This window comes from Glycine soja, chromosome 2, assembly GCF_004193775.1.
Source record: "Glycine soja cultivar W05 chromosome 2, ASM419377v2, whole genome shotgun sequence".
Taxonomy (NCBI): Eukaryota; Viridiplantae; Streptophyta; class Magnoliopsida; order Fabales; family Fabaceae; genus Glycine; species Glycine soja.
In genome coordinates this window covers 462,315-473,945 of record NC_041003.1, presented here as the reverse complement: position 1 = coordinate 473,945, position 11,631 = coordinate 462,315, and the positions used below count along the sequence as shown (strand labels likewise).

Genomic DNA, 11,631 nt, shown 5'->3' with positions numbered 1-11,631 from the left:
AAGAAAGAGGAGGCATGGTGGCGCCGCCGCCATAGAAGAAACAACAACGGAGGATTTGCGGCTGAAGGTTGAACTGTCCATGAATTCAAGAGAGATATGGTTTAAGATTAACATGTCTGATTATGCGAAAATTCAGAAGGGAAAACAGTTTTAATATAAAATTTTGTGACTAAAAATACTTTTGAGCTTTTTCTTCATACAAACATGTACTAAATCTATAACAAGTTTCCAAACATATTATAATTGATTTTCATTAAATAAAAAATTATACTAAATTAAGTAACTTTTAAAATAAATAAAAAACAAAAATATTTGCCACTTCACCAAAAATCAATTTTTGCATTCGTCACTTATTAGTTAATAGGGCGTCAATTCAACTTCAACGGTACTCTGCAATGGAAAACTATAGAAAAAACTTTTTGAGGGCAGCAAGGTAATTTCAAGCAAATAATGTCGATTTCGAAAGACAAGTATGTGTCTGATAGCGTCACTATGTTGCCGTTTGTCAAATTTGTGTGAAATACCGGCTCTGCCCTCACTGTTTTTCCACAGTTCCGAAAATATTTCACCCGTTTTTTTTTTTTTTTTTTTTGTGATATTTGTGTGTGAAGAAGAAATTGAAGGTTGATGATCCCTTCTACGAGTTGGTATCGAAAGAAGAACAACGTTGGATCCTGTCCTTGATTTGTATTTGAAAGCCATTGAAGAAGTTCTTCTTCAAAACCCCATTTTCTAAGCTTTATTTGCAACTTACCCTTTTTCTCTCCTTTTTGGGCCCCTGAAGCATGTTTTTGAAGCAAAGCTTGCCTTTTTAAGTCACCAAAGTCTAACCCCATTTTGAAACTTTGCCTTTTCCTTTTTGGGTAGTGAGCTTAGCTTAGCCTCACTTTAGAGACTCATGTGTGATCCCTGAGAAAAGAAAACCCAGTTGCTGGTTTTGGTACTTTGCTTTCTCTCACAATGAACTCTTCCACAAGGTTGGATTCAGCTGTGTTTCAGCTCACACCAACTAGAACCAGGTAATAATAGTGTTTGTTACCCCATTCATCAATGTATTTTATATCATTTTATTTATTTACCATTTGTGCCATTTCTCACTACAAATAGAAAGCAAGAACTAAGGAATAAGTTTATTGATTTTGTGTTTTTTTAAGCAGTTGGGCTATTTGATAAAGTGATTTAAAATGGAGATGACTACGTGTTTTTAGAAGTAATGATAACTTGAGTTAGAGGACTATGATTCATTTGGTTGTCAAGTGATTTAGTTCAGTTTTACTCTGAAGTGTGTTGAAATGATTGGAGCCAACGTGATTTTTGTTTTTGCAACTGGAGTGTGTTATCTTCCAGTTATTTATAAATGTTGTAGCTGATGGGTGCTTTCATCGGTGGTTAATTTGATATGTGATCATTATTGAAGTTCTTTGGATGGTACAGTGCGGTTGCTGATGAGCTTCAGTACTAGAAGAACTCGAACTTAAGAAATGGGTTACTAACTACTGAGAGAGTGTATGCTATTTTTACTAGTGTTTTTTAGGTCACTAATTGATCTATGCAAAAGCTCATTAAAAACGATGGTTGTAGGTGTTCGCTGCCTGACTTGTTTGATTTGATTTTTTTACCCTCCTCTCTAAATCAGGTTTGACTTGGTTATAACTGTGAATGGAAAGAAGGAGAAAGTTGCCTCGGGTTTGCTCAACCCATTTCTATCCCACTTGAAGGCTGCTCAAGATCAAATAGCTAAGGGTGGTTATTCAATTGTTCTTGTGCCTGAGCATGGCAGTGACGCCTCATGGTTTACCAAGGGAACTGTTGAAAGGTTTGGCTTGTTAGTTATCATAATTTTTTTTTGTTAACTATTCCTATCAATGCAACTTGAAATTTGAATTGACACTGATCTTTCTTTTAAATATGCTTATTCAATGTTGTGATTGCTGTCATTTCTTCCAGTACTCAACATGGATCTAGTATGCCGTTTTGGAAGTACTGTTTTTGGTGTAATATGTTCTTCAAAATCCCTTTTATATTTCTTGTGTTCTTATCTTTCAAAAGAAGAGGGAAGTACTGGGGAAATGACAATGAAACTATGCCTTTGAAAGTTAAACACATAAATTAAATGACTTGTAACTCTAAGGTTGGAAACTTAAAGTGTGTCCTCTTACGAATGATTCTAGGTGACATTCAGTTTCATATAAATTAGCATGCAGAACTAATTTCCTCTGCTTCTGTAGGTTTGTTCGCTTTGTTAGCACTCCTGAGGTATTGGAACGTGTGTATACTATAGAATCCGAAATTGCACAAATTGAAGAGGCAATTGCAATTCAAGGAAATAATTCTATAGGGATTAGCATTGTAAGTAAATATCTAACAATTTTCAAATTCAATCTCAGCAATTAAAGGTCTGTTTAAAGTAACTTGTATACCTGCAGGTGGAAGAATACCAAATAAAACATGTGGAAAGCACTGACGGTAATTTTGAAAGAACAGGTACATCTATTGCAAATTATTATTGTGTAAAACTATCAACTAACTTGTATTCAACAAATTTGGATATATTTAAAGCTTTGCTGAAATTTATAATTGTTTGCAACTAAGAAGACTTGCTGCTTTGCTCAGGCAGGAAGACTCAGCAGAATACGAATGAGGAGAAAGCTATTGTTCTTTACAAGGTTAGAAGGTCTTGAATGCCCTAATCTTATATTAATTTATCATTTTCTAATGTCTGTGTGGATATGTACCAGTCTGATACACTGCCACCTGAAACAAATGGAAGCACCAAATCAGAAGGAAACTCAAAGTAAATTCTAAATCTCTTCAACTTTTTTCCTTCTTTTGTATGATCATCCAGTAGGAAATTTTAATTGACGGTTGTGTATGATTAATATAAAATGCAGCCCATGCCTGACCTGAATATCACACTAAATTTTTTATCTAATTTTATTGGGGCTTTGTAACATTTGCTAATACATGGATTGCAATTGGGAACAATTGATTCCTTAGTGACTAACTTTTACCCTTGTTTTTTTGCCCTATGATAAGGCTTGTTGTATTGCCATTTAAAGTAAACAAATTTCTTGTAGCTTATTGTGATAAATTGTATTGTAAAATTTACACCAGCAGGTCAACAAGATAATATGCTATCTTGAAATCTTCAGGTCTTGTCTTATCTTTATGGATACTATGATTGCCAACATTTTCTCTGGCAAACAATAATAGATTTCTCGTACTTGGGGTTGACCTTCCACCCTTTCCAACAAGGTTATCTACAATTCAACATAAGGACTCCTTATTGAATTTAGTGGATTAAAATTAGCACTACAACATATGATAAATGAAGTGACATTGACTGAATTTTTGTTATAAAAATTAGTTAAGCTAACATACAAACCTTATTGTGTAGTTCACATATGTAGAATCGGTGCTTTTTAAAGTGTTGTACTCGTTGAGCATCTGTTCATTGTGTAAAATTGGTTGTTAACATCTGTGTTGTATTGTATTCCCTTCTTTATGTATTGTTTTAGACTTCAGCTTTTGAAAGTCCTGGAGACACGTAAATCTATGCTGCAGAAAGAGCAAGGAATGGCATTTGCACGTGCTGTTGCTGCGGGTTTTGACATTGACTACATGATGCCTGCTTTGATGTCATTTGCTGAATGCTTTGAAGCATCACGCTTGATGTAAAAATAATTATCTTTCTTTACCAATTTTCACCTTAAATATACCGATTAGTGAGATGTTGGGTTCTTGGCCAATTGGTTGATAACATATATGTGATTTCTGGATGATATTGCTGATGTCATATTTCAGGGATGCATGTAGAAATTTTATTTCTCTTTGGAAAAGAAAGCATGAGAGTGGCCAATGGCTTGAAATTGAAACTGCTGAAGTGACGCCCAATCATGCTGACTTCTCTGCAATAAATGCATCAGGCATCATATTTTCCAATATGGTTACTACTTCCCATACTAAATTGGACTTAGAAAGTAATGGGAAAACTAATTCAGGTACCTGAAAACTCCAGCACATGTGGACTTGTATATTTGCGCACTGTTTGTGACTTAGTAGTGCATACCTTTATATTAACCTGGGGCTCGAGGTCATTCAAAGGATTATTATTTTCTTGAGTGGATTAAGGGGAGAAAATAGTTGGAGGAAGATTCATTGGGGATACATGAAAGAACAAGGGTGGTTTGGAATCAAGCCATACACAAGTCTTATTATAGTGGGTTTTAGGTTCTGTGAACAATGCCTGCAAATTTGGGTTTGAGGGTTTGTCAATTTCATAGGTTCTATGACTAATGGAAGAAAGAATTAACTGGGGTTTTGTTGAATATAATTTTTTTATTCTGGTTACCAAGAATACTAGATCTGAGCCCGGTGTCTATTTTTTCTCTCCCTTAAAAATGTACTAACATTGTTGTTTACACATTTATAGATGTGTTTCCAACGGACAGACAACCAACTGCAGGTTACAAAGATGATGTTCAAGGTCATTTTCCAAATAATGGGTTTTCCTCCTGGTCTGTTCATTCTTCCCCAGGTGCTTTATCAATGTTTCAGCCATATCCAGTTCAAGGGATACCCTACTATCAGACTTATCCAGCAAACAGCCCATTTATGCAGCCAGTTTGTTCAACACCAATGGGACATAGAAGGCATTCCATGGATAATGGACAGCTTATAGAATCCGAAACTCGGGATGAAATGGATATGAAGAGGGAGCGTTCACTGACTGGAGAACGATGGAAGAAGGCTGGCCGATCAGGCAGACAGAAATCTGGAATGGTGGTCATTAGGAACATCAATTACATAACAAAGACAGAACGATCTTCGGGCAGTGGATCATGTTCAGATTATTCCTCTGAAAGTGATGGAGATAAAGATGCTCATGAGTCAGTTAAGACCTCAAAAAGAAGAGGGACCAGTGACAAATCTTTTAAAATGTTGAATTCATCTGATAAGGAAGTAACAGACTCTGGGAAAGATGCTGATGGAGGACAGTGGCTAGCATTCCAAAATTGTTTACTGAGAGGAGTAGATGAAGATAGACATGCCATTGACCAAGTTCAGTTTGATCAAGTGAGAAGAAAAAAACATGTTGCAGTTGATGATCCTATAGATTTTACGGAGCGGAATATGCATGAAGCTCGAGGAGGTGGAGCCATAGATATGCTTAGCATTAGCAATGGATTGACCCGCATGCCTAGGTCATCCAATGATGTCTTGTTATCTAGGTCAGGACAGTCTGTTAATGGTAATTTACATTCTTCCTCAGATGTGGCATCTGTCAATGGACAAGGTTATTCAAGCAATAAATTGGAAAGGAAGTTGTTTCACGATACGAATGATGACTCCTATATAGTCAGAGTCAAAGATTCAGGAAATTTTGAGAGAAATGCTATTGACATGGACTCCGAGTTCCCAAAGGTGTACAGGAAGGAAGAAAATACTTCCAATTATCAGCCAGATGAATTGAGTTTGATGCCTGAACGAGGAGCAGAAAAGGGGTCAATGGGTTATGACCCTGCCTTAGACTATGAATTGCAGGCTCAGTCTGGAAGCGGTGCTTTGCAAGATAAAAAAAACAAAGGTTCATTATTAGCTCACACGAAACTGAGATCTAAGATGTTGGATAAAGATCTGAAATCAAAACCTACTCCAAATAATTCTGATGTAAAAAAGACTGTTGGGCCAATAAGGAGAGGAAAGACTAATAAACCAAGTCCATTGGATGAAGCAAGAGCACGCGCTGAAAGACTACGGAACAACAAAGCTGATCCCCAAAAGCTGAAGAAAGAGAAGGTAATCTATATTCCCCTACCTACTAATCCTCCTTTCCCATTTCATATTTGTATTGCCTATGCATAACATAAATTTGAAATAAACTTAACATTATATTTAGTATGTTTAACATTTAGATAAATAAGAGATTCATGTTTCAAGGTCATTCATATGTTTCTCAAATCTATTTATCTTCTCTTTTGTTTATAATGATTAGGAAGAGGAAGAGATAAAACGCCTCGACGCTTTAAAAATGGAGAGGCAAAAGAGAATTGCTGCCAGGAGTAATTCAATTGCCACCAAGTCATCCACGCCACCACAGCAAACCAAGAAACAGATTCCAAGGAAATTTTCACCTAGCTCTTATATAGGATCCAAGTTTAGTGATTCAGAGCCGGGTTCATCCTCACCCTTCCCAAGATTTCCCATCAGAATTGCTTCTGCTGGATCCAGCGAGTCTTCAAAAGCCCCAAAAACCAGCAGATTGAGTACTGGAAGCCAGTTAGCTACAAACAAATTAAGCCGATCAGCGCCTTCTCTGCCCGAATCTAAGCTAGAGAAGGGTGATGGTACAACTGATACTAAGGCATCGATGACAAGACTTAGAAGATTGTCAGAACCTAAAATGAGTACCATTCGTCATACTTCCTCTGTCTCTGTTAAACCACGAGGTGCTAGGACAACTTCAGTGACTAAAGCAGCTAATGAGACTGAGATCAGAAAGATTTCTGCTATTGTGAATCATGATAAAAGCAAGACTGCAACCCTTCCCGAACTAAAAATTAAAACACCTAAAGCTAATAACATCGTCCAAAATAAATCATCAATTAAAGAGAGGACACAGAAGCTGAATGTTAACAAATCTTCTATGAATTCAGAAGGTGCCATGCTGAAGAGAAATGAATTTGGAATTTCATCCATTGATGATGAAGATGATAATCCTATAATTGAAAAGAATGTTGTAATGCTTGAGCGTGAAAAACCTTGTGGCCCCAATATTAGCAATGACAAGTCAAAAGAAAAAACAGGGATGCCAAAGAGACAGTATGACAATGATAAAGTGATGGAGAAACCTGAGACAGTGTCAAGTTATGTTGCTGTTCGTGCCCCAGTTTCAGTAGATATGGAAACCTTGGAGAACAAATCACATGTGCTACCCTTATTGTCCAAGGTGTGTTTTCATAAATTTATTTATTGTTAACTGTCTTGATAGTTTATACTCTTGTAATCAGTATGCATAAAAGAAAAATATGTTAAAATGATCATGAACTATTCGTGAATGTTCTGTCTGTCTGAAAGCATATGATCTTTTAAACAAATAACAGTAATTATGAAATACTGAACAAATTACAGTAACATGTTTTTGTGTGAGGCTTGAAACTGCAGCTAATATGTTTCCTCTAATTTATTCTTGGCGAAGCACAAGCTTGTACTGCCAACTTTACATCCTTTTTTTAAAAAAAATTGTGGGACATTATAACATAAAATCAAAAGCAGTTACACATTTTTAAAATTTTGGTTTTCCTCGAACTCTTGTAGTATTCAGATATTTTGTTGGGAAGAGAAGTCTATGTTCAATATTAGGATAAATTTGCTGATATTTGATTTTTAATGTCAGGAATGATATGTTATTTTGTGGTGTAGTTTATCTTGAATTCTCCATACATGAGAAAAGTTCTTATACATCAGTTAATTTTGAATATATTTTCTTCCAAAATCAGGTTAAAACAAATGATACAGATAAAGGGCATTCAAAATCATCTAGCATTCATATTACTGATGAAGCATATCATGCCCCACATGCTCGAGTTTCTTCTTTGGAAGATTGTTGCACACGAAACTCTGAGCATGGTAAAGTACCTACCACAAGCTTGGACAGTGCATCACTTGGTATGGAGACTTTTAGATCACGTGTGTCTGATTCCAGAAACTCAACACTTGAGAAGATTCCTGAAGTGATTGAGAAGCCTCAGGTAAAGGAATCATCGAAAGGGTTGAGACGGCTGTTAAAATTTGGAAGAAAGAATCACAACTCGCCTACTGCTGGACGTGACATGGAATCGGATAATACCAGTATTGATGGTTCCGAAGCAAATGAGATTGGAACTAATGGTTCCTCGAATGAAGGTAGCATGATCCTAATGGCAACCAGCATATTACCATAGTATATATTAGGAATTACATTTTTAGAGCACTTTTTGATATATGGTAGTACACTTTCACTTCAAACAGTTCTATTCTACAAATCACATTGTTGATACCATGATCCTTACAACACTCAAAACCTTGTGTTCCAACCAATTAGTTTAAACTATAAATCTAAAAATATCAAATACAATTTTGATGTGTCTTTTAAGGACTAAATTGTGGACTCCAAACCCCTTAGTTCAAAGCTGCCAGTACCTAAATGAGTTCATGAATCTCCCTCCCCCAATACTCAACACTGACATACACTCTCCTTTCCCTTCTCATTTTTAGTTATTTAATTTGAAGGCCATAAAAAAGTTAAATATATAACCATTTTGGTAACATCAAGCTATACCTGTGAAGATTCAAGATTATGACATACAACATAGCATCTCATAAAATCAAATTTTTGAATGATTAATGTATTCTCTGGCATATGCATTTACCTGAACTGCATTGCATGTTGGTTAAACCAACATCATTCCAGTTGCTGTCATGGATTGCCATATTGATCTGGTATTGACTTCACTTAAACCAACATTCAGAAATGGTTTGCTTTCTCAATACTAAAAATTGCAAGTTACTTGAGAAAGTATAATGAACATAAATAACCATACTAAGTGAAAATCCAAGGTGCATTTGGCTTGTTTTCTGTTTTCATTCAGTAGATATATTTTTCACTAATAATTACAAAATGAGACATTGTTTTCATTTTGTTTTCCATTTTCAAGAATTTGCATAGGGAACAGTGCAACATCATTTATTTATTTCATCACTTCCGTTGTTCTTGACAACACTGAAACAAAGTGAAAATAAACATAACACATCCCGAATAACTGTTCCTTTTTCTTTTTTCTATTTTTTTTTAAAAAGATGTTATCATCTAGATATAGTACTGAAGTTATAGCTTTTGCTTTGTCTTTTCATATATTCATCCTTGCTCCTTTTAATAAATGTCTTGTGAATATTATTGTCATGTGACAAATTGATAGAAGGTCACACCATATTGTGTTTTATCTGTAACATATGATTGATATACTCAAGCTGGCCATCATATTGGGATTTTGCTGTGTTTTCTTAGTTCATACTCTGAAGAATTTGATCTCTCGAGATGATACTCCCACAGCCAGTGCAACTCCTCCAAAGTGTAAGCACTTGCTCAATTTATTCAAGTGAACCTGAATAAACTCTTGCTTTATCTTATCATCTAGATTCCTGTTAATATTCTGAATATGGAACATGTTTAACACATCATTCTTTTGCAGCTTCTCGCTCTTTCTCCTTGTTATCGCCATTCCGAAAAGCAACAAAGGAAAAAAGATAATGATGGCTTGACAGAATATATGCTGCTGCTTGAGGTTGACACAGTGACCATTTACTTGATTCTTTTAATTTTATTTTTCCTTTTTGGGGACCTCAATGGTCCTGTGTGTCTAGTACTCTAGCTGAAAATATTTTGCTTTTGGAATCCAGCTATTAACAAAAGCAATTTTAGGCCCTTTTTTGACAGCCCTTTTGAGCTTACCTTCTCAAATTTATTGGAAATCTAGATGGGGAGATTGATTCTGAATCCTTAAGGAATTGGTTGGTTCAGCATCTGGTAATGTAAATTATGCCACTATGTTTTGACATTAGGAAAATCAATTATCGTACTTTTCAATGAAAAAGAAAAACAAACATTTCAATGTATAGTTTTGGTTGGCATCTACTTGGATACGCATTCGATTATGTTTAATTGTTCAAAACTGATTTTATCCAGCTTTAATGGACCTTAACCCTTCTGCAATCTTGATGATTGCCACAATTTATGTGATCCTAAGGAATCATGAAACATTAGACTATAGGTGATATTTGTTTCTAAGTTCTGTAATTACATTTTTAAGAACAATATCATTACTCATTAGGATTGGGTTGTTAAGACAGGGTTGTTTTTCATTTTAGTGTCTATCAGTTGCAAATCATCAAATCTGTTTTTCAATCTTAGTCACATCATCATTTAATAGTGACAAAAATTAAAATGGAATAAAAAGTTTATAAGAATCAACATGAGAAATTTATTTAAAAGAAAAAAAAATGAGAATTACCCTATATCGGCAGTTGTAAGTTGTCGCGAAGACAAAATTTTCAGGTGGTTATGACGTGGTTTGTTTGAACCGTTGCAGTGCATGGCCTAAAATAATTTCACATCTTGTTTTAATTTTTATTGATTGAGTTAAATTCCTTTATAATTTTAAAAGTCCTTTTGAAGAGTTTTATTAATAAATGCTCCGTTGTTTTTAATCAGAGTTTGATGAATATACGTTGTTATAGTAAAAAAAATTATATTGTTAGTTAATCAAAAGTTACCGTTGGTATAATTTTTAAGAATTTTTAAGTTAATTATTGTAAACTCAAATAAGTTTATTATAATATCATAACCTATAATTAAATGATAATTTTAAATTATTTTAAATGAATAGCTTATTTCTAAAATGGAAAACTCTTGGGAACATGACAATTTGTTTGTATACATGGAGTGTCACATAATGAAATCAAATGACACAAAGGTGATTTCATTAATATTAATTGGACAGAGTTAACGGTTGAATGTATTTATTGCACTTTTTTTTATTTTTAAAATTAAATTTTATTTTTTCATCTTTTGAGGGATCTAACTATTAGTTATCGGTACGAATTTGAGTTTTTTCTGAAAGTAATTATGAATTAGGCATAATAATTAAATTTAAACTTATAAATATTTAGCTAATCCTGACTCAAACTTTAGATGAAAATAAACTTGTTTTGACTAGAGTTGAGGTCAAGCTTTCTTCATTATGTAGAATGGAGTCGAGTTCAATAATAAAGACTGAGGATGTGAAACCTTGCCCTCAAATTTGTTTTGCAACACACGTAATGACTAAATAATAAAAGTAAACTTATACAAATAAATAAAAATGTAATTTAATACTTGAAAAAATTATTTTTGTATGTGTTATTATTAATTTTATATATTATTTAAATTAAAACATAATCAATAACTTAATATATAATTCATTTAAAATTATATAAAAGTAAATTGTTTTTATAAATAAAAAAGAGGGTAGGTTGCCCACAGGTTTCCCCAACTTTGACAAAGATGAGGCTTAATTTTAATTTTAGGATAAATATGTTTTTGATTTTTATATTTTTGGTCAAACTTGATTTTAGTTTTTTTACATTTAAATTAATGAAATCAGTCGATCCCTTGAATATATGATTTTGTTGTATATTTTTAAAAGTTAGAGGGTTGATTTCATTGATATAAAAATAGAAGGTCTAAAATTAAGTTTGAGTAAATTCAAGAGAAAAACACATTTTACTCTTTAATTTTTTTTATACTCATCTTAAACAATCTTAAGGATGCATAGAATTAAATTTCATTTCTTGATCACTCAATTAAACAATGACATGTCATATGTTAGATGCATAATATCATAGTAATGATTTTTTCATGATAAAGGTAAAACAAGAAATAATTACTGTGATATCTTGTTTTTCGTTTCAGTAGGGCAATTCATAGTAAAGTCACTTTTTAAAATATGCTATGTGTTCTCTTTTTGAATTAAGATGTTCAAATTTAAAATCCCTTTCACCTCTAACTCACTTTCAAGCAAAACCAATTTCAAAAAATCAAGTTTACAAATGCTC

The 11,631-nt window shown here is 33.7% G+C and overlaps 1 protein-coding gene across 2 annotated transcripts; it reads left to right on the top strand.

Moving 5' to 3' along the window:
* Positions 1-589: 589 nt before the first annotated feature.
* On the top strand, positions 590-9,693 carry LOC114377640 (COP1-interacting protein 7-like). 2 transcript variants are annotated; one of them, XM_028336256.1, is made up of 13 exons: positions 590-1,019; positions 1,637-1,816; positions 2,229-2,349; positions 2,427-2,484; positions 2,614-2,666; positions 2,739-2,794; positions 3,519-3,674; positions 3,805-4,001; positions 4,433-5,799; positions 5,996-6,949; positions 7,500-7,905; positions 9,047-9,112; positions 9,231-9,693. In XM_028336256.1, the coding sequence occupies exons 1-13, from the start codon at positions 961-963 to the stop codon at positions 9,287-9,289; spliced, it is 3,732 nt and encodes a 1,243-aa protein (XP_028192057.1). In that variant the 5' UTR covers positions 590-960; the 3' UTR covers positions 9,290-9,693. The 2 variants fall into 2 exon arrangements, with proteins under 2 accessions (XP_028192057.1, XP_028192065.1); XM_028336264.1 differs by lacking the exons at positions 590-1,019; positions 1,637-1,816; positions 2,229-2,349; positions 2,427-2,484 and having other exon boundaries at positions 3,565-3,674.
* Positions 9,694-11,631: the final 1,938 nt, after the last annotated feature.

Coding starts and splice junctions, on each gene's coding strand:
- LOC114377640 (XM_028336256.1), top strand. CDS start 961: ATGAACTCTTCCACAAGGTTGGATTCAGCTGTGTTTCAGCTCACACCA. Junction 2,485..2,613: donor CGGTAATTTTGAAAGAACAG/GTACATCTATTG, acceptor TGCTTTGCTCAG/GCAGGAAGACTCAGCAGAAT. Junction 3,675..3,804: donor TTTGAAGCATCACGCTTGAT/GTAAAAATAATT, acceptor GTCATATTTCAG/GGATGCATGTAGAAATTTTA.